This window comes from Triplophysa dalaica, chromosome 5, assembly GCF_015846415.1.
Source record: "Triplophysa dalaica isolate WHDGS20190420 chromosome 5, ASM1584641v1, whole genome shotgun sequence".
Lineage (NCBI taxonomy): Eukaryota > Metazoa > Chordata > Actinopteri > Cypriniformes > Nemacheilidae > Triplophysa > Triplophysa dalaica.
The window spans coordinates 322,942-344,820 of NC_079546.1; the positions used below are offsets into that span (position 1 = coordinate 322,942).

At 39.8% G+C, this 21,879-nt stretch overlaps 3 protein-coding genes and 1 long non-coding RNA gene across 7 annotated transcripts; 2 read left to right on the top strand and 2 right to left on the bottom strand.

Moving 5' to 3' along the window:
- The first annotated feature begins 1,649 nt into the window (after positions 1-1,649).
- fbxo18 (F-box DNA helicase 1) lies at positions 1,650-9,606 on the top strand. Its single transcript, XM_056749222.1, has 21 exons — positions 1,650-2,864; positions 3,059-3,220; positions 3,304-3,764; positions 3,965-4,095; positions 4,580-4,712; positions 4,783-4,973; positions 5,068-5,142; positions 5,220-5,305; positions 5,545-5,713; positions 5,880-6,093; positions 6,212-6,299; positions 6,393-6,479; positions 6,588-6,724; positions 6,813-6,909; positions 6,997-7,163; positions 7,337-7,412; positions 7,635-7,838; positions 7,944-8,069; positions 8,176-8,282; positions 8,407-8,541; positions 8,622-9,606. Exons 1-21 carry the CDS (start codon positions 2,846-2,848, stop codon positions 8,787-8,789), a joined length of 3,033 nt encoding a protein of 1,010 aa, XP_056605200.1. The 5' UTR covers positions 1,650-2,845; the 3' UTR covers positions 8,790-9,606.
- LOC130421394 (uncharacterized) lies at positions 4,799-13,492 on the bottom strand. The gene is made up of 3 exons (XR_008906802.1): positions 12,085-13,492; positions 7,325-7,391; positions 4,799-4,935 (listed from the first exon to the last, which is right to left on the bottom strand). It is a non-coding gene; the product is annotated as an uncharacterized LOC130421394 (long non-coding RNA).
- glt8d2 (glycosyltransferase 8 domain containing 2) lies at positions 10,479-15,199 on the top strand. 4 transcript variants are annotated; one of them, XM_056749237.1, is made up of 10 exons: positions 10,481-10,654; positions 11,507-11,542; positions 13,336-13,422; positions 13,518-13,704; positions 13,796-13,913; positions 14,026-14,113; positions 14,219-14,331; positions 14,404-14,570; positions 14,726-14,838; positions 14,982-15,199. In XM_056749237.1, exons 2-10 carry the CDS (start codon positions 11,524-11,526, stop codon positions 15,146-15,148), a joined length of 1,059 nt encoding a protein of 352 aa, XP_056605215.1. In that variant the 5' UTR covers positions 10,481-10,654; positions 11,507-11,523; the 3' UTR covers positions 15,149-15,199. The 4 variants fall into 4 exon arrangements, with proteins under 4 accessions (XP_056605213.1, XP_056605211.1, XP_056605215.1 ...); XM_056749235.1 differs by having other exon boundaries at positions 10,479-10,654; positions 14,726-15,199; XM_056749236.1 differs by having other exon boundaries at positions 14,219-14,570.
- Positions 15,200-15,352: 153 nt separating this feature from the next.
- On the bottom strand, positions 15,353-21,778 carry hsp90b1 (heat shock protein 90, beta (grp94), member 1). Its single transcript, XM_056749228.1, has 18 exons — positions 21,620-21,778; positions 20,725-20,830; positions 20,253-20,394; positions 20,029-20,145; positions 19,418-19,749; positions 19,231-19,342; positions 19,016-19,147; positions 18,416-18,532; positions 18,190-18,327; positions 18,031-18,108; positions 17,892-17,957; positions 17,536-17,805; positions 17,200-17,445; positions 16,977-17,113; positions 16,153-16,231; positions 15,911-16,066; positions 15,716-15,823; positions 15,353-15,618 (listed from the first exon to the last, which is right to left on the bottom strand). The coding sequence occupies exons 1-18, from the start codon at positions 21,666-21,668 to the stop codon at positions 15,592-15,594; spliced, it is 2,412 nt and encodes an 803-aa protein (XP_056605206.1). The 5' UTR covers positions 21,669-21,778; the 3' UTR covers positions 15,353-15,591.
- Between the last annotated feature and the right edge of the window lie 101 nt (positions 21,779-21,879).

Genomic DNA, 21,879 nt, shown 5'->3' on the forward strand with positions numbered 1-21,879 from the left:
ACCAAGCACTCATGCACGCTCGCTGTGCTTTTTCTGTCAAACATCTCATCTCGAAGTATGATGAGAAGTTTGATATCAGCACTTTCAGTTGTAAAGAGCGGACATGAATAACTTCACCAGCATTACCCAAATGTCCTACCAACAGGATTTAGACCAGCACTCGTGTCTATTGCTATAAAACAACAACATCTGATGTGTGCTCAACAGATTAGATGTACATGTACCAACATATATAAGAGGGTACGTCATTAAACTTTCTTTAAGTTGCAATTTATGTTGAAAATGTCCACGTGCTTTAATTTACTCATAAATAAAAGAACACATAAAAATTCCTGAGAGAACACGTGCTAATAAGTCTTCTGGGTTGGCAAAACAAATGTACATCTTGAAACAACTATTGTACAAGAAAATCTATTATTTCAACTTTTCTGTAAACTACCATCGGGTTCATTCTAGCGTTAAATTCCACTTACTGACTCTTTCTTCTTATGACAACTTCTACATGGAATCTAAATCCTCATTATAACGGCAACCAAAGGATCAGAAAGTCTCTGTCCAAAGTCCCTTCGTCTGACCTTTGATCCTAAATCTTCCCGGATTATAGAGGAGAAACTACAGAAATGAAAGTGAGACGTATTTCCTATTTCTTTACTTGAAAATCAATCTTTTGTGCTTACAGACACAACTTTTGTATAAAGCTTTCATGAAAATAAATATCTTGCCCGAAGGAACTAATCTGCAAGAAAAAGATTGCAGGAGGCCACATAAGAGTTCAGTGACTTGTGGAGGGTGTTGAAGAGTCCGTGATGAGAAACACGCTTCTGGATGATGATGTCACTGACACAAACTCAGTTTTAGCCTTGAATCACACACACACACAGACTTGTTTTATTAGTCAGATCATTTCATAGACTCACATTGTGTCAACAGTGAAATCCAAATGTCCTCGGATGACTTCTAGGTTGAGACAGTTTCCAACATGTTTAATGACATCGTCACAAATGTGAAACCCCACACACACACTTTTTCTCCTCGTGATTTTGTATACGTGCAGCTTGACACAGGCAGAAATCCCCAGTCACTGCCAGCAAATGGAAAAATGAAACTGGTTATTATTAATATTCCTCTCCCAACACCCCAAATGAGGTCTGAAGGACCTGTGGTCCTGCGTTTAAGAACTCGCTGTTATTTATAAAGGCTAAAAAGTGCCAGCTTGCACTTGAGTCGCCACAGTAACTTTAGTGCTACAAATGATCTTAGAAATAACAAGCTGAGCTTTTGATTGCTCATAAGCACCTACAGTACCATACCACACATGGTTTACTCTTTTAAACACAGAACTTACACGTCACACATCCAAAGAGTCTTTACTCTGTTTAGTCTGAAAACACTGAGGATTTTTTACCTAAAATTCTTTAGAGAAATAAAAGTAGACAGTGATGTGAATGGATTTGCTCGGGTCGTGAGGCGATAGAAATTTTGATGAAACTGTTTCAGTTTATATTGAAATCTGTGACAGCGAATGCTACTCTAAGCAGTTTTAAGCAAATGTAAGCAGTCTGTGACTTCTTGTGGTTTCTGAAATTCCAGAGAGACATATAACTCTCTTCAGGAGAAAACTCCTGATCCTAGAACACATATCTTAAATTAAATATACAGTATTACACATTGGCTACACAAAAAACAGAGCTGAATTATTTATCTCAACTTTATTTCACTTTAGTGAATCTCAAGATCACATGCTGTTGACTGTTGACCTGACTAATAAAACGTGTGTGTGTGTGTGTGCGTGTGTGATTCTAGGTTTGTGTCAGTGACATCATCATCCAGAAGTGTGTATCTCAGCACAGACTCTCAAACACACTCCAGAAATCACTGAACTCTTATGTGGCCTCCATCAATCTCTTTCTTTATTTTACATTTATAATCGTGCAGATGTGTTCCTTCGGGTAAAGATATTAATATTCATGACAAAAGATCAGTGTTTCCATCGTCAAGTCAAGAAATAGAGATGTAACTGTGATTCACACTCTTGGTATAGATGTGTATTACTGACATGTGTATTGGCTTCAACACACCATGATGCACAATGACATGAGATGAGATGACATCTACATGTGTGTGATGTTTGATGTCAGTATAACTCATATTAAGGGACAATCCTTGACACCTAAAACTATAACAAACCGCTGAAGCTGAACCTTAGACACAATGTTTTTCAAACTACTATAAAAATATTTACTATACACTACACATCACATCACACAAACTTGATAAGATGTCAAGAAAAACGTGACACTGATTATGAGCCTAAGAAATACAAACAAGGACATTTTTAAATCCCATATAAACACACGACTCTGGACCAAAGATCACGTGACTGGTGAACTTCTCCAAAATCCGTGTCCTTAAAGGCACAAGGACATGCTCCTAATGCACTATAACACATCATTAAAAACACATGCTTGAGTTTCAACACAAACGAATATAAAAGAGAGAGCACAATACCAGTGAGATGGTGTAGAAAGGGTTAAGCTGCCGGACTGTTGCTGCTATCTATTGGTCTACGAAGCACGAACTTGAAGAGAATTGAGAAAAAATGAATGTTAAAAGATAAAAAAGTACCCACCGTTATTTAATAAATATAAGGGTTTGATTTATATTTGGTGTTCTTGCTTTTTATTTCATTCTTTTTTCGAACTCTTTTTAAGTTTAAAAATGAAGACTTTTATTTTGAAACGAGACGCTGAGCGGAAGAGAACACGGCGTGTGTGTGTGTTTGTGTTTACTCTGGTATTTTTAAAGCACTTAAATCACAGAAGAGTCGTCTCCTCGTTTCTATATCATGGAGTCGTCCATGAGTGGTAAATCTCTACTAATTGTTCATGCTTTACATTTGATCTTGTTTGTTGCGTTGTGTCATGTTATTGTAGCGTTTAACTTGTTTAAATGAATGATCGCAATCTCTATTCAGTGCTGCAGTCTAAACATGTTTCGGTTCTCGGGGTGAATGTTCACATGTTCACATGTTTATCATGTGTTTGGTGTGTGGATGTAGGAAGGGTCAAACGCAGACATCTGGGCCCGTCAGAGTGTGAAGATTTGGCGCAGAGCAGCTCGGGGACTCGATCTCTCACACAGCCATTCACTGCCGAGGTCAGAAACAATGCTCCCAAATACAGACTTCAACCCAGAACACCCACCAAAAAAAGAAGACAAGGTGTTGTTGTGTAGTTGTTTTACATTTCTCCACAAAGTGTTGATGAACGCATGTTTTAATTGACTTTTAATGTGACTCTTAAGCTGCAGAAAGTGATGGACAACAGAAGGGCATTACAGAGTTCTTCTCTGTGACTGGAGTCATCAGCACCAGCCCCCAAAAAGACAAGCAGACCCCAGTGAAAGAGGAACTCGCTGAACCTCTGGTCCTACAAGATGAAGACGTAACACAGGACTTCATGGAAGGCATCACAGAAGACATGTTCGATGAAGACATGTTTGATGAGGTCAGTGTGAAACCTGAAAAGGAGCTCTCGGTGTCTGTGAAAACAGAAGTGGATGAAGAGTACCCTGTGGACAGTCTCCCTGATGCCCACTATGGGTTGCTCGGAGTGCAGGGTGGGGATGCTGTGCCCCAGGGTCACGTCCAGGATGTTCCCGATGAGATCCTTAGGACCTTGTTTGGTCACCTCCCAGCGGAAGATCTTTATCAACACGTCAGCCTGGTGTGCCAGCGCTGGAGAATGGTCGCCATGGACCCACAGGTGTGTAGTTGACTGTCTTTAAACACTACAGTTAAATGTTTGCAGAGGGGTACATGCGTACCAGCAATAAACACGTGAAACCGTAATAATGAAGAGTTTATGTGTCTATAGTTTATAGTTAGATGTGAGATGTTATTAGCTAGGTGTCAGTAAATTATTTATTTCAATGTATTTTGTAACATCTTTGTTTTCTCTCGTAGTTTCACCCTTGGAAGAAGTTATACTACAGATACCGTAAACGGGAACCCGAGGCAGTGAAGGAAGTGAAGTCTATCCTGAATGATAATCGCATTAACAATAAGGATGACTTGTGTCTCCTCAACATGCTGAGGTGGGAGTGCGTGTTCTTTGAGGAATACCATTCACAACCCCTCTGTCACACCACTAGAGAGTGAAAGGTGTTAGACATCAAGGGTGTGATGTCTGTGATACGGGGGTCACCTGTATGTCAGCGGGGGGTTAACTTTCGTCCTCTGACTGGGCAGTTTAAAATTTTTCTTGGTTTGCTTGGTCACATGGTTAAGGAAAGTAAAGTAAACTGTGACCTTATTAAATGTCTTAAAGCCAGAAAAATATTTGTAACATTTTATATTGGTTGACATCACACATGCATACCGGGTCTAAATATTGACATGCATTATCACTTATCATTTATATTCATTCTATAGTATTAGTTAACGTGTGTTATTAATTATGTAAATAATGTTAAAGATTAAAAAAAAAAATATTCACATTTATGTATTGCTATTAAAGAAATGATGTATTCATATAAATCATACGACTCTAGCGCTGTTAATATATGATCTTTTTTTAAGGTACCTGTCAGGATTCAAACACAGCAAGCGAGTGAATGTAAAGGAGGTGTTGGAGTGTGTGAAAGCTCATCGTCTCTACGCTCATGCTGAGGTCTGCATCAGACACAGACTGCCAGATATGACGGACTCTGAGGTATGTGAATCTGTTTTCCCATCTTACAGTCTTGAAGCTGAATCTGTGACCCTATTTGACGTTATTCCAGGGTCCGAACCCTTGGTCTGCCACGGCCCTGATGTTGATACTGTCTGACGGAGTGAAAGACGTCCTGGATTTGGTGGCTCTATTGCGGAGGTCAGGATGTCTTCTGACAGCAGATGGAATCTCAGAGTATCTGTGGGCTGTGGCGACTTTGCTTCTGGCCATGAGAAAGAACAACATTAATATAAGCAACAGGTCAGACACAAGGACCTTTCATGCGATGTCTATTTCTCCAGCATCAGATGCCATGATGATAACAACAGTTTAAATCCTTCTTTCCATATTTTAGGTGGCATTACAACATCTTCTATGCCCTGCATTTAATGGAGAACGCGCCTCCTCCTTTGGGCCAACAAAGCATCAGGTGGGAGGACATTATATTCTACATTTCTGATTGAGAAGGGGAAATATAAACCTAAACAGTATTTATTTCTTCTTCAGACCGCTTCATGTCACACATGAACAACAACAGATTCTCAATCACGATATGCAAAAAGACCATGTTGTTAAGATAATGGCTTTTGCAGGTAAGAGAAAAATATTCCTGATTAACTTCACTGCAGATGTCTTTTATTCTGATTGTGTATTTGTAAGCATTTGCATCTGTATTATTAGATTGTATTATGGTCTATCATGTATTTTTTAATAAAATAATGGACAATGCTATATGTGCCAACACATAACAATATTATAAAGGCATTTGCTAAGTGGATAAATCTAAGTATTTAAACATGCATACACTGTACATAACTATTATTATTTTCAGGCACTGGAAAGACTACGACACTAGTGAAGTACGCTGAGCAGAGGCCACGCTCGCGCTTTCTCTACCTCGCCTTCAACAGATCTGTGGCAGTGCAAGCGCGACAGTTGTTCCCACGCAATGTGGAATGCCATACGGTCCATTCAATGGCCTTCAAAGCTGTGGGAGTGAGGTCGGTTTAAATCAAACATATAGATGTTAATATATGTGTTTACACCCCCTATTACGAGTGGACCGCACTTAACACATGCGTACTAAGGGTCCATAGTGTCCTATTATCCCTGGAAATACCATTCAGAGACACATTGTCATTGGTCCTTCTCATTTACTCTATGCAGGTATAGGCAGAAACTAACCAGTAATTTGAAACCGTTTGAGGTGGCGTGGGTCTTGCCGAAGGATCACGGCGGATTTGTCAATGCTAAAGTGGTGACGCAAACCATGAACGGTTACATGGCGTCCATTGACCAGCGCATTGGCATGCAGCACGTTCCGTTGGAGTACAAAAACACTCGCGGACATATGGTGCATCCAGATGAACAGCAGAGAAGGGTAAAGTCAAACTATTGATTAGTACATGCAGCTAGACTACTAAAGGAAAGCTTGTGATTTTGCTAGTTGTTCATATGCTGACGACGATCATATGATAAGAGTTTCTTTATCTCTGCAGATGTTTGCAGATTTTGCACAGAAAATATGGGACAAAATGGTGGAATTGCAGCGCAGAAAAGAGCGAGCCTACAACATGACCCATGACGGTAAATGCTTGAAATGAACTTGAAATGATCTGATATGCAAATGCATCGAGGCTCACGTTCATAACTACAACATGTCCTCCGTGTCAATGCTAGGTTACCTCAAACTCTGGCAGCTGAGCCGACCGAAGCTGGACGGTTATGATGTCATATTTATTGATGAAGCTCAGGACTGCACACCAGGTACAGAAAACACTCCCATCCATAATAGCATGTTCAGATCATTCAGCTTTCTTAGGTCGTAGGTCATTTAAAGTTCACATCTGTACGTGTTGTGTACGTGTTTTTCAGTTATCATGGACATCATGCTCTCACAGAAGTGTGGAAAAGTCTTGGTTGGAGACCCTCATCAGCAGATTTACACCTTCAGAGGGGCGGTGAACGCCCTGCACAGTGTTGCTCACACACACATCTACTATCTCACGCAGGTACAAAAAAACAGATGTTTAGATTGATAGTTGTCTATAGAATCTTCTAACATCATGCGCATTCTCACGTCTCCACATTTTTCTTAAGAGTTTCAGGTTTGGCTCTGAGATCGCCTATGTTGGTGCCACAATATTAGAAAGCTGTAAAAAAGTCGAGCAGATATTGGTTGGTGGGAGTCAGGATGGTACGTTTGTTGGAGCGTTTTGTTTTTGCTAATTTCCCATGTAAGACAGAGAGAGACGTAACTCTTTGTGTGCGTTTGTGTTGTCAGGATATGTTAAAGGAGAGGACACACAAGCACTTGAGCTTCTGAAACAGGGACAAAAACTGTCACAAGAAGGCAGCGTGGCCATTCTGAGCCGCAGTAATGTGACTGTATTTAATGAAGCTGTCCGACTCACGGATGCCAACCCCGACTGCAAGATCTACATTGTTGGAGTCAGTTCATAAACACTCAACATTTACACTGTTTTTAAACCTGCCAATACCAGTGGATTTAGTGTAGATGGTTCTTGTGGGGCTATATGTAGCTCGTCCCACAGTCAAAGTTCATTGGTCCACAATTCTCTTCTACATTTTGAAGTAAAAACTGATTTTACCTCTTTCTTTAGGGCGTTGAACACTTTGGACTGGAGAAAATTATGGATATCTGGGTCCTGATGCAACCTGAGGAAAAACGCAAAAGTGGTCAGTCACTTAAGTTTAGAATGTCATATTTTGTTTTTGATGGCAATAATCTCATTCATAAAGTTCATAAAATATCACACAGGATCTTTTTTGTGGACCTCAGTTTTATGTTTGTTATGACTGAGACAACAGCTTTATTAAATAAACATACAAAGTGTGAAGATTTTGAAGGTCTCAAACATGCAGAGGTTTGTGATGTTTTGGTTTGATTCTGTTCCTCAGAGAACCTGACAATCAAAGACTACTTCATCCGGACTTTCTGCCGTGAGAAGATGGGTGGATACGGAGGTTTGAAGGGATATGCCACAGCCTCTGAAGACCGTGAGCTCGTGGCCAAACTTGCTGTGGTGGAAAAATACCACAAACGCATTCCAGAACTGGTGCAACAGATCTACGGACGTGTCCAGAGAAATCCTCAGTGTGCAGGTGCTCGTTGTTTTTATGATGAATGCACAGTAGGGCTGCAGTAAAACTCTCCTACATCCTACCATGCCAATGGCCCTCATCATTCAGATGGCTTTGCATTCACAGATTATCTTCTCGGTACGGTGCACAAGTCTAAAGGCCTGGAGTTCGACACTGTGGTTGTGACGGACGACTTCACCAAAGTTCCCTGTGCTCGACACAACCTGCAGAGAGTGGGCAGTTTCAGCACAGGTTTGTGCTTAAATAACTTTTCAGGTCACTGTGAATAAACAAGTATTATCACATTAAAAATAAAGGATTTGTTAGACAACGTCCAGAATTTTCTCTCTGCCTGTAGCGAGTGTCCCAGATGATGAGTGGAACCTGTTATACGTGGCCGTCACACGAGCCAAAAGAGCTCTTTACATCACCAAGACCATCAGCAACTTACACACATTTGCTGGGGTGGGTTATTACTCTTTCTCCTCACGTTATTTTCTTCCATTGCCAAAGAATTATCCAGATAACACAATGAAAGGGGGTTTTATTATCTGGAAGCATGAACTCTTCCACTTCCTGTGTGTTGCAGGAGTACTTCCTTAGGTCGCAGTTGACTAGCACTCTGCTAAGTTCAGACCCGTCTCCCATCTGCTCAATTGCCGACTGTGAAAACCACATCACAGCAGATTCAGCCCTCAGCATGTGTAAACTCCCCATCAGATATGTCCGTAACCTTTAGTTATTACTCATTTGATTTTAGTTTAGATCTTATACAGTCCTGATGATTAATGTTTGTTTGTTTAGACAGACGATGTGGATGAGGGAGGTGTTCTTTGTTTGACCTGTGTGGACCAGCGTGTTGGACCCGTCGCCTTCCTTCTCTCTCCTCCTGAAGTGGTCAGATCCATGACCTATACTGATGAAAGAATGGCTCTGCCCATCAACGTTGCCATGCTGTTAGCTCTGTTTTAAGAGCGTGTCCATGCAGACAAATGACTAGCTTTGAGTAGTCCTTTCTTTTTAAAGTGCCTTTTGCAAATAGTCTGAAACCGGTTTTCGGACTAGATTTGTGTTTCTAAATGCTTCTAAACATAGTTCTGCAGTCCAGCTGAAGATCTGTGTCACATTGTGTTTGACTCTTTTATTTGGAGCACAGTAAACGGTGACATCACAGTGTTATTTGGGGAATAAGCATGTTAAAGTTTACGTTTCCTGTCTAAAATGGAGCCGATCCAAATCCTCTGTAGCTTCAGTTTCACAGCTGTTGTGAACAGCGCAAAAGTTGAAGTGAAGAGAAACATTTAGATTTGGAAAAACAATTCATGGAAAAACAGCTTTATTTATATTCATTGTTGTGCGAGACGAAAACATTGTAAGGCTTCCATAAAGATGGATGGGATGGTGTGATTTGTCAAACTAGGTTTGCACTTTTACTCATATTGTGTATATTTTCTATACCGTTGGTCTCATTTTGTTGCAAGTCACTTTTTAGTTTTTAACTATGTGAAAAAGTCTGGCATGCTAATTTGATAAAAAAAAAAAATCCATGTCAAATAATTGTCTAAAAGAAATATTTTTTCTTTTTATCCCTTATTTTTATCCCTTATTTTTATATCCCTAATTATTTAATTGTATGCCGATTTGTTACAGAAGACATTTATCCAGAGCCATCCATCATGTGAGAGTTTATAAGAATGTATATATACATATGTACGTTACTAAATTTAAATTTTGCTGAAAAGTACAAAATAAATGCAAGACAGCGTGTTTTTTTCTTCTATAACCTCAAGCTGTGCAATTAAACTGGATTGTATTTTGTGGAATCATAGCTGCATAAATCACCACTGTGTGATATTAGATTTATCTCTGAAGATGACATTTTTGTACCAACTGACAAATGAACATTATAATCATACACATTTTTCTATGATATTTAATAGTTGTTTTGATATTCAGAATGTTTGATTTAATGTTTCTGAAATCTATATCATGAAACATTAACTCTTTAAACATTTGAAACATAAAACATTATTATAATATTGTTTTTATATGTTATAACATAATTATATCATTAAAACATTATTTATCTTAAGTTTCATCAATTTACACTCCATCTAGAAACATGTATTTTATTACGATGTATGCAGTGTTGGGTAAATTATTCTAAAAAGTAATTAATTACTTGATACGAACTACATACTCAATAGTGTTATTAGATTACTGTACACATTACTCTCTCCAAAAAGAATTTTCACTTATTACTAATGACTTTCCATGTCCTACTGTACATCTTGGTTTGTCAAGCGACTCAAGGATAGACATGAAACGGCTCTTTTAATTCATTCAAACAAATAATATAAAACTACATACAGTATTACAAATGTGAGAATTATACATTAAAGCACAAATTTTAAAGTGAGACTTTAAATTTTGATGTCACTTCCACTATTGCACACACATATATATATAACGCACAATATTTAGTTTAATTACTTTATCTGTAATTTAATTAGTTACTTCTGAAGTCAGAATAATCCCTTACTTTAATATTCAAGGGGAAAGTCATTTAATTACAGTAACTAATTACTTATTAACTAGTTACACCCAACACTGGATATATGAATAGCTGCTTTGCAACAATGAAAATAGCATAAAGAACAATATAAATAAAATCACAGTCGGACTGAAGAGATGAAATCAGCAGCGCATGGACACAGGACGTTTTCATGACCACGCCCACTATATATGACGCGTGCTCGTCACACGCACTGGCTCGAGTTGTTCAGATGAATGATATTAACGCGACACTGATGCGAGTTAAACTGGAGATCATACAGGTAAGTGTTTAAATTTCACTCACTAAACGCAGTCAAAGTTGTGTTTTTCGTCGAAGTGCTCGTGTTTTGTCTATTACTGTGGAACACTGAGCTTTGCTTACACAATAAACTTACACTCTTTTCGGTCTTAAAGGTTTTTAAATCATATATTTATTGAAGTAAAAGTTTACCAACCATGTTTTAGTAGATTGTTTACCATTTGTATTACCACACTTTTACTACATATTTCATGTTTGAACTCTTTCTTTAGTGACACAAGGGCAAAATACTACAACTCCTATAGATCAGTGTAGTAAAACTATGGTTTATTTGAACAAGGTTAAAGCATGTTAATCATATTAATGTTTGATGTTATTAATAAAAAAGGACAATGTTACTATTAATAATAAATATGCTGTAAATTAACTATGTAAGAAAGCATAACCTATGCATCTACATTTGTACTATTTACATTACTTCTCTGAATTGTTTTATAAATTCACTCTTTGTAGACGCAACCCAAGAGTTAAGTTTTACTGGAGAGAATGTGATGTGGGAGAGAAAAGATAAAGGGAATGAAACGGATAACTTTGAGTTTATGGCTTAAGAAAGAATGTCATCTGTTAGGAAAGACTGTGAGATTCCCAGTAAGCAATAACACATGTGCACAGACTCAAGAGACCCACAAACCTTTCCAGATGAGTCTTGACTATATAACCCTCATGACTAAACTACTAGTTAAGTTTACATACAGTCTAAAGCAATAACACAACACATGCTTACACATTATCACTCAAATAAACAAAAAAAGCAGATAGATTAGAAAGTGATATACTAGCACAACTAATATTCATCTCACTTTTGTTTTTATAGACACTTAAGGATGAAACATGGCTCTACTAAGGAAAAGTAAGTGACTAAGTACATCATCCTTTACAGGGGAACATTTATCATCTTAACTTCATTATCAGTGAATGAATCACAATGAATCAGACTTTTGTATCAATCTTCAGTTTGTCATGTTTGATTATGTGATAAAGGATTATTTCTACACTTCTGTCCTGCAAAAACTGGGATGTTCCGTGTGTGTGTGTGTGTGTGTGTGTGTGTGTGTAGCTCTCCTAGAGTCAATGAGGTAACCAGGCAGATGAGGGACTCATAAAAGACATGTAACAAGAGTTTATTGTTAGTTCTTATTTGGACTTGAAGTCCTCACGCCACAACTAACTTTAATAACAACAGATGGTGTGTCATGATAATAGAACTCAGCATAGAAACTTCATCTTAAACAGTTTGTTTCTATGTAAAACGTTTGTTATCGTTCTCAAAAAGAGTACATAACTAGGGATGTTTAAGGTCCTACTTTGGTTTCTGGAGTGTCCGACAACAAGTTTATGTTCATAGAAGGTGTAAAACACAATTGTTTCTTAATGATAGTCTGTTTTTCTTACCTTACGTCTTGACTGACTCTCAAATGATTCGTTCGGTGATTCATCTGTCTAATCCTCCTTTCTGCTGCTCTAGTCTGATGTGATTGACAAGCTGTGTCTCGTTTCGTGAGGCTGCGTCCTTGTGTCCTCCAGAGGTCTCGTCTCATCCTCTTAAGATTCTCAACTTACAATTAAACGAGACGGACGACATACTGGCAGGACAGGAAACCGGAAGTACCACGTTGCTATGACAACATGTTGCACTCGCACACCTGTCAAATTAATTAAAATGATTTCTATATGATTCAAGAGGTAAAAAGTTGGTTACTTTATACAATTAACAATGCCAAAAGAAAAAGAATGCCTTACTGTTTTAAAACGTTTAAAAATCACTAAATTCTTGTAAACCTATTTACTACATATGCCTGCTAAGATTATAAAAACGTGACACAAATTGTAAACAATTGTGCAGCTGTTGCCGTTTATTGACGTAACACGCAAAGAATTGTGGGTTATCTCTAGCAACCAACACGAGCTGTGTCCCAATTCAGGGGCTGCAACCTTTAAAGTCGCGGACTAAGTCCAAGAAGCGAGCAGAAATGAGAAGGATTTCATGATTGCGTCATTTGCGTCACCTGCTCCTGTCGCGACGTGTCTGACTGTGTTAAACAAATACGGAGCCAGAAAAATGATATTTTATTTTCGAGAATATGACACGTTTATGTAAATTAAAACAGCCCAACAGTATATTTAATGAACCAACCTATCAAAAAATGCACCAATAATGTTAATTAGCAACATCATTCTCGTGAAAGTAGGTCGCATACGGCGTGTCCTACCTGCTATTATGAAACGAGACGTCCTCGATGACGTAGCAGGCTTCAAGTGAGACCTCAGGAGGACGCATCCTTCCGAAACGAGAGACAGCTTGTTTTTGGAAGATGAGTGAAGTTTTCACGGGCAGTTCTAACAAAATGCAGCCGGGAACTACAGTAGTGACGTAAATCGGCGGCGGATGGCGAATCAGACTAGTGATGACTCGGTTTCGTGATTCAGAGTCGACTCCCATTTTTCCAAGACAATAACTCTATTCATTCACCTTCAGATTTACAGGCAGACTGCTTAAATTCAAACACGGGAGTATTACGCACTGCATTGAATTTTTATTTTCATGATCTCATGTTTTGAGCTCTTTTGACCTCTGCTGACCATAATACATTACAGCACTTAAAAATGGCTGAAATGTAGTGAAAACTCTCTTGTGTGTTCCAGTCAACCGTGGGCTCTTCATTCTGTTAATTCTGGTGGCACTTTATGTTCTGTTAAACAAGACAAGGTCACAGATGTCAAAGTTTTCAGGTAGATTACACACATGGTGCAAATATCCTAATGTTAAAGGTAGCATTCTGTCAGATAAGTGTGTTTTGTCGATATGATCTTTTATGATTATACAGAGCTGAAGAAAGATGAGATTGAAGCAGGTGTTGAAGATGAGACGGACAGAGACGTCCCGGTGCTGATCTGTGCATCAGAGGAGCGCATCGGCGCTTCCATGGCAACCATCAACAGCGTCTTCAGCAACACTCAGGCTAACGTTGTTTTCTACATAGTTACTCTGCGAGATGCCATCAGAAACATAAGGTCAGGTATTGGCGACCTAAAGAGTTTGCAGTACAACCGACTTTACATGAAACATCACGTGGCGTCCCCACATGCGTCTTGTCAACTACAGGGAATACATTGATAATACCAAACTAAGAAAAATCAAGTACAGGATCCTGGAGTTTAACCCGATGGTGTTGAAAGGGAAAGTGAATCCGGACTCATCCAGACCAGAACTGCTGCACCCTGTGAGTTCTGCGGAGCAGAGTCTCCGGGTCATTCTTGCACTTATGAAAATGAATACGAAAATATCCATTTCAAGTCCACTCTAGAGAGATCCTGGTTTCTATCATGTTACAGCTGAACTTTGTGAGGTTCTACCTGCCGCTTCTTGACATTGAAAATCACGAGCGCATCATTTACCTGGATGATGATGTCATAGTGCAAGGTGAGACTGATCATCAAATGAATTGTGTATTCTAAATAATCGATATGGAAACGACAGTTCTACATCACATACATAAAACCGCTTTACTATGGTGTTATTCCACAGGAGATATACAGGAACTGTTCCACATCAAAATAAAAGCCGGGCATGCAGCTGCATTCGCGTCAGACTGCGATCTGCCCCAAACTCACGAGATGGTGCGCAGCGTGGGGATGCAGGTGCGTATTTTTGTGTGCATGTTATGCATATCACATGCAATCTCATTCTATCAGTCTGACCGGCTCCAACAGACCACCTACATGGGCTTCCTGGATTACCGAAAAGAGGCAGTCAGAGAGCTGAACATCAACCCCAGCGAGTGCACATTTAATCCTGGGGTTTTTGTGGCAGATGTTGCAGAGTGGAAAAGGCAAAAAATAACTAAACAGTTAGAGAAATGGATGACTAGGAACTTCAGGTGAGTTCAGCTCAAATCCCCTGTGTGTCAATCCAGCTAGACCACTTATCCCTGTCGGGGTTTAAAGGAGTGCTGAAGTCTCGGTCTGAGAGTAGGCAGGCTACACGGGGTACCAAGTGTGTTTTTATACAACTTGTTTTTTCCATTGTATGTAGGGAAAACCTGTACAGCAGTGCTGTGGCAGGGGGCGTGGCCACCCCGGCGATGCTCATCGTCTTTCATAATAGACACACAACCATTGATCCACAGTGGCATGTCAGACACTTGGGTAATACACCTTCTGAGTCACTTGTCATTCTATCATGTATGCTATGCTGTTTATACTGTTATACTAGAAGGCACATTTCCAGAGATCATGGTCAAAGCATTAATTTAGAATATGAAACTTCATGTTATCTTTACCGTACAAAGGTTGGAGTCCTGATGCACAGTATCCAGAGTCTATTCTCCAAGAGGCACAACTACTGCACTGGAACGGAAATTTCAAACCATGGGAGTACCCATGCGTCCATTTAGAGCGTTGGGAGAAATGGTTTATTCCAGACCCTACAGGAAGGTTCTCTCCCATACGACCATAACAGACCGAATTATCCCTAAATTTAACCTTGAAGGAATTCGCACTTGACTTTATGGTGCTTAATGGAAATTTAGGACAATTTTTTCAATTAAATACTGCAGATTATCCTAAAATATTATATTATAGTGTTTTTTCATGTCCACTGCAATCAAATAAGAATAATTTGTGAAAGCAGCCAATCAAACAACAGAAAACACACACAAGGTCCCTTTCCGGAAACATTTAATGGTTCAGTGGACAGGAGTCAGCACTCCACAACTGGGTCAGTTAAATATTAACAAATTTACAATCATGGAGGAATGTAAAAAAAAGAAAATCAAACAAAAGCAGCGCCTTAAAAAAACCCAGCCCGCATTCCCCCAACCCACCCATACAGAGAGAACCAGAATGTTGTCATCACTCTGCATCACAGTCCAAAGCCCCGTCCCCTCCAATCAAACAGCTTTACAACTCTGTTTTGCCTGTTGAATACTGGAAGAAATAATAATAGGCAGGTTACAACCAAACCACATTCAACTATCATCAACAATTTATATTGTGAGACACAGAGACTGGAAACCACACTCACGGATTCTTCCTCTGCATCATCATCATCTGCCTGGACCTCCTCTTCATCCTCAGCTTCTTCAGCATCTTCAGCTGGTTCCTCAGCTTCCTCCTCTGGTTCTTCCTCGACCTGCAGACACGCAGTAAAAGACAATAAGCAACGCGTAAACATTTCAGCTAGCGCTACAAACGTTCCTTGGAGTCTTTGAGGACATACCTGTTCACCGAGGTCTACGTTCATGCTGAGCCTGAGCATACGCTCGATTATGTCTCCGTAGGCTTTAGTGTCTGTGAGCTGGTAACCGGAACGGAGCGTGGAGGTTTCAAAGAGCACAACGGCCAAATCTGAAGTTGTCTTGTCTTCAGCATCAGTCTACAAGGAGAGCAAAAACATGTGATCACCTGAACTGCACATTTTGAGGGCAATTTCAAACTGAAGTCGAATGATGTCAGACTTACGTTGACTCTCTTTAACATTTCTTTAATGAGAGGATGTTTGGGGTTGATTTCTAACGTCTTCTTTTGACTTGCATAATAACTGAAAGGGAAGAAAAGTGGAAGTAAGTTGCACTACATGCATACATTACACATCATTTCATTTCATCATTATATAATCATCTTTTCGTTTGTATACATACTTGCACTATTTGTACGCAGCCCAGCTGCAAATGTTTTGGCAATACGTTTACATTTATTCATGCCAATAAAGCACACTAATGGTGGGAAATAAAACTTGCCGTTTTACTTTTCAGAGCAGTTAGCAACTAGAACAACTGTAATACTTGAAATAACGACCATTGGGCAAGTTACTCTGAAGGTTACTAATGATATATTCAATAGTGTAATTGGATTACTCTACAAAAAGGGTTTTATTGCTTATTACCAATTACTTTGTATAACCTACTTCAACCTTGATTAGAAGTGATTTGAGGATAGACATGAAACAACTTATCAAATTTTAAATAACTACATAAACTATTCTTATTAAATCAAAGTTTAGTAATGTGGAAGGACACTTCAAAGCATACATTTCAAAGTAAACCTTATAATTTTGATGTCTTTCCACTATTGAATAATATATAACAATATTTAGTTCTATGACATCATAAGTAACCTATTAAATATCAAAAAATAAAAGTAATCCCTTACTTTACTTTTCAAGGAGAAGTAATTAAATTACAGTAACTCATTACTTAGTAACAAGTGACACTGCTTATAAATGTAGGTTTATGATCAATTTTGTATGTGAACAGATTTGAATTTCCAGTGTCCTTGACCCTTACTTTGTTGAAATGTCTTTTCCTGTTTGGTAAGCCTGGGCCTTCATGATTCGTTCCATGTTTCCAGACCATCCGTACTGACTGGCGACCAGAGCACAGGGAGAGTTGGTCAGCCTCTGAGACAAAACAGCTTTTTCAATCTGAAAAAAGAAAAACAATTTCAACCGTGCCATTTGCAAATACAATATTTTACAGTATGCATACAGTAACAAAATACAAGTCCTACTTTGTCCTTCAGGGCACTGTCTTTCAACCATGTGGTGAGGGGTTCAAACTCTTTCTCCAGGGCTTCCCTCTTCTCTTTGGCCTTCTCGCTCTCGTCAAACTTCACTCCTTCCTTCGCCACGTTCTGGAAGCGCTTGCCGTCAAACTCTGGGAGGGCCTGGATGCAGTACTCGTCCACAGGCTCAGTTAGATAGACGACCTCGTGTCCTTTCTTCAGAAGTTTCTCGACGAATGGAGAAGACTCAGCCTAAATTGAAAGCAACATCAAGTTAGACAATCTGAACTATAGGTGGAGTAGAGTTGAACTTCTCAAAGTGGCTGCATAAATCACAGTTACCTCCTTCCTGCTGGTTCCAGCCATGAAGTAGATCTTGTCCTGTTTCTCCTTCATCCTCTCCACATACTGCTCCAGGCTGGACAGAACGGTATCGCTGTGGGAGGTCTGGAAGCGGAGCAGCTTGGCCAGACGGGTTCGGTTGGAGTGATCCTCAATAACTCCCAGCTTGATGTTGGTGCCAAACTCCTTCCAGAATTTATCGTTGTACTGCTCCTCTGCGATCTTCTTGATCATGTCCAAGGTCTTGCGCACCAGCTTCTTACGAATAACCTATAAAAGAACACTGGTCAGTTTAAAGTCCTTTACCATTTTTATTTCCTGTAACTAATCACTAGCAAACAAAATTGTGAGCTTACCTTGAGCAGTTTGTGTTGCTGTAGAGTCTCTCTGGACACGTTCAGAGGCAGATCATCAGAGTCCACCTGAGAAACAAGATTTGGTTCACTAAAAAGTTTGTATCCTAACGGTAGCTGAAGAGGCAGTTTGAGAACTTACAACGCCTCTGACAAAGTTGAGGTACTTGGGCATCATGTCGTGGAAGTCATCTGTGATGAAGACTCTTCGCACGAAGAGCTGAGAGAGAGAAAAAAAGAGTTTGGGTCATGAATCAATCTAGAATTAAGCTTCTTTCTCCACCCAAAAGTCAAAACTCACCTTGATGAAGTCGTTCTTCTTGGTACCGTATTCGTCGAAAAGCCCTCGTGGCGCAGATGCAGGAACAAAGAGGATGGACTTGAAGGTGACCTCACCTTCAGCGGTGAAGTGGATGTGTGACAGGGGCTCATCCGTGTCCTGAAATAAAACCAGATCCCACTTCAACTGATCCTCGAAGGACCACAGGAGATGATGGAGGTTGAGTGTACAGCACATGTCGACTCACCCTGGAGAAGGTCTTGTAGAAGGCTTTGTATTCATCTTCCTCAACTTCCTTGGCATGCCTCTGCCAGATGGGCTTAATGTCATTCATCAGCTCCCAATCCCAAACGGTCTTCTCCACCTGTAGAGAACATTGAATCATTCATTAAATTGTTGATACTGGGGAGGTAACGATTACCGGTTTACAGTGATCACGTCCAACGGTTAGTAATACCCAGTCATATTTTAATTACCATTAAACCGTACTGGTGTTGCGCTTGAAAAACCCAGTCCAGCATCAAACAAAGTTATCAAGAGTATAATGTGGATGTACCATGAAAGGGTTTTGTTCACTTATGTCAGGAGAGTAAATGAGGGGTCTGGAATATTGACATTAAGAACAATATCAATGTCATTTATTTGATGCAAATTTAACCAAAATACATTTACAGGTAAACACAATATTAAAATGTGGTTTACATCAGTACTTTTGTGACTTTCCAAAACCATTAAACCGAGATAATGTTGTTCACTATAACCGTGATCTGAACTTTTCACAGTCACATCTCTAGTTGATGCTGAGGCTTCTCTGCATGTGGTTACACTTCTGGTCGGTTTATTTTACCTTCTTGGTCTTTGGTTTCTCCTTATCTTCATCCTCTTCCTCAACCTCAGCTTCATCTTCTGTGGCATCTTCCTTCTCTGCCTCAGCCGCCGCCGCCTCGTCCTCGTCAATGGGCTCCTCGACAGTCTCCGTCTGGGATAAGGAGGAACAAATCAAGTCAACTTTAAGTCAACATTTTTCACTTGGAATCGTGACACCCAGGACGACACACTGACCTTGCTGGTCCATACATAAATGGGGAAGTTGATGAACTGAGAATACTTCTTCACTAGGTTCTTAATGGTTTCCAGCTCAAGATAGTCTGAAGCTTCCTCTTTCATCACCAACCTGATAAAACAAAACTTCTTTAGTACATGCAACATGTCTTAACATGTGACGTTCTTCATAGTAGCCGCCCCTTACGTAATAGTGGTGCCTCTGCCCAAAGTGTCTCCACGGGGATCCTCCATGACGGAGAACTCGTTGGAATCAGACTCCCAGATGTGCTGAGTGCCATTGTTGTGCTTGGATGTGACAATAACTTTATCAGCTACAAGGAAGGCAGAGTAGAAGCCCACACCAAACTGGCCAATGAGCTCAGAGGTGGACTGACCATCATCCTGCACTTCGGTCATCTTGTTGAGGAACTCGCTGGTTCCAGACTTGGCGATGGTACCGAGGTTCCTCACCAGTTCCTCTTTGGTCATGCCAATGCCAGTGTCAGTGATGTGAAGCATGTTCTTCTCTTTGTCAGACTGTGAAATTAATGGACAGGTGTTATTTAAAACAAACCGCTGTAAACAAAAGTAAATCTAAAGCTCTCGGAACAGCTTTTAAGATTTGGAAACGACAAAGGAAAAGCTCCAGAGTTGGCTTCACAGACGTTTGACTGTTTTGCAATGCAAATGTAAAATAAGTCGTTTTCCAAGGCCTCCAGTGGAAAGTTTCAGTAGTGAATGTTCCGTGGTGAGGCACAAATGAAGCTAACCCCCAAAAAATGGTGATGATTTTTTAACAGCTAATGTTGTACACACCTTGATTTTAATAATAAGCTCTTCATTTCCAGCAAGGGCCTCTTCATGGGTCAGGGACAGCAAGCGGATCTTATCCAAGGCATCGGAAGCATTAGAGATCAACTCTCGAAGGAAGATCTAGAACATGGAGAAGAACATGAATAAGAACGACACTCGCATAGCACCCAAGGACTGTTAGTCCAGATTATTCCAATTATCAGTCAAAGAGTCGATCACCAATTTACCTCCTTGTTCTTATACAGGGAATTGATGATCAATTTCATCATCCTGTTCACCTCCGCCTGAAACACATGCTTTTCTGCCTTCTCTCGAATTTCTTTAATTTGTGAGGCGTTTAGTCCATCGAGCTGGATGGCCTCTTCCTCCCTGTTTGCAAAGAGATGGAATCATGGGAGAGTTTTAGGGATGTTTGTAACGTGTTTGTTCCTCAGTGGACTCATTATCGTTTACCCTCGAGTGTGGAACAAGTCTCATGAAAGCATCACACAGATGTCTACGTCCCCCAATGGGATTCATGCTATGAACTTAAATTGAATCTATTTCAATACGTCTTATTAATAGACAAACAGATGTGTTTTGACAAGCCAAGAATTGCATCTTAAATTAGATTGAATGGTTTATTTCGCCACAGTGATCCATAAGACGATGTTTAAATTGAATAGTCAGGTACGGTTTCAAACTCAAATGCGAACAGACCTCTGAACAGCCTCGTCGTCTGTGCGGGATCCATCACGGCTCTTTCCTAGGTCATCTTCCACTGTGCCGTCAATGTCAACATCATCATCATCAGCTTTCACGGAGGCTGCAATTGATGCAAAATATCAGACATTAACATCTACACCTAAATCATGTCTGGAGCAGGAGTGGCAGGGTGTACCAGATGATCCCATAGTTTCTTGATGCAGCTCTCAATTTTATGTTTTTAGGTTATTGCAAAGCATGAAGACCTTACTGTGCTCGCTTAGCAAGGCTGTTCAATTTATTATGAGGTTTTTAAGGTCAAATCTGACTCCAGATACCCATGTGAATTTTTGCCTCATCGCCTGAAATAAGCAAAATCTTGACTTGTACATTTTTACATTCCCCCCCCCAAGGCCAAAGAGATAAAGACATTTGAAGGCAGTTTAACCATGCTAGCTCAATTCTTACAAATATTTAAATTCGCTTCATTTAAATATGCTAATGAGAGAGAGAGACAGCTGACGTTACACGTCAAGTTGCAGCAGTTTTGTGATTTAGAATTAGAAATTGCTTCTCGTGATCTTAAGCGCTTCGAATAAAAAAATCTAAAATTAAAGACATGAAATATCATATAAAATACGAATATCACGACACAAAACACAGCTCAATCTTTAAGAAACTTCCAGAAGCACATGCTAGTCAGATTCATTGTCCATCTTTTATTTCCTGTATAAAACATTGCATGATAATCACACGTGAGGTATGTAATGAAGAAATACATATGCATAAACAAAACAGAATATAACACAAACGTCAAAATAACATTTCGGCAGCATTACTGTAAACACACATCTTTGTCAAGTTCAAACTGATTAATCCGCATAACGCCGCAATTTATGTCCATACTTACCGAATGCAATAAGTGCACAGAGAAGACCGATGATCCACAGTCGACTCATCGCTTTTGAGACAAAAATGGCAAAACAACGAGACGAAATTGGAGATTCACGCCTTGAACTTGATTCAACGTTTTCGACGCCTCAGTGAACTTGCAGTGCGTGGACGGAGAAGAAGAAGTCGTCTTTATGAACTCCTTCGGTCGGAGGCGGTGTCTAGCTGTCGTGAGCCAATCGCTGCACCCCACGCACAACCCCGCACCAATCAAAGAGC

Excerpts from the sequence above, each read along its gene's own strand:
- fbxo18 (XM_056749222.1), top strand. Across the intron at positions 8,070-8,175 it reads AGTGGGCAGTTTCAGCACAG|CGAGTGTCCCAGATGATGAG; the intron begins GTTTGTGCTTAA and ends CTCTGCCTGTAG. Across the intron at positions 8,283-8,406 it reads ACTTACACACATTTGCTGGG|GAGTACTTCCTTAGGTCGCA; the intron begins GTGGGTTATTAC and ends TGTGTGTTGCAG.
- hsp90b1 (XM_056749228.1), bottom strand. The coding sequence starts at position 21,668 with ATGAGTCGACTGTGGATCATCGGTCTTCTCTGTGCACTTATTGCATTC. Across the intron at positions 18,109-18,189 it reads AGAAGAACGACTTCATCAAG|CTCTTCGTGCGAAGAGTCTT; the intron begins GTGAGTTTTGAC and ends TCTCTCTCTCAG. Across the intron at positions 17,114-17,199 it reads ACAGTGCCCTGAAGGACAAA|ATTGAAAAAGCTGTTTTGTC; the intron begins GTAGGACTTGTA and ends TTCTTTTTTCAG.
- glt8d2 (XM_056749233.1), top strand. Across the intron at positions 13,423-13,517 it reads ACAGATGTCAAAGTTTTCAG|AGCTGAAGAAAGATGAGATT; the intron begins GTAGATTACACA and ends ATGATTATACAG. Across the intron at positions 13,914-14,025 it reads GACCAGAACTGCTGCACCCT|CTGAACTTTGTGAGGTTCTA; the intron begins GTGAGTTCTGCG and ends ATCATGTTACAG.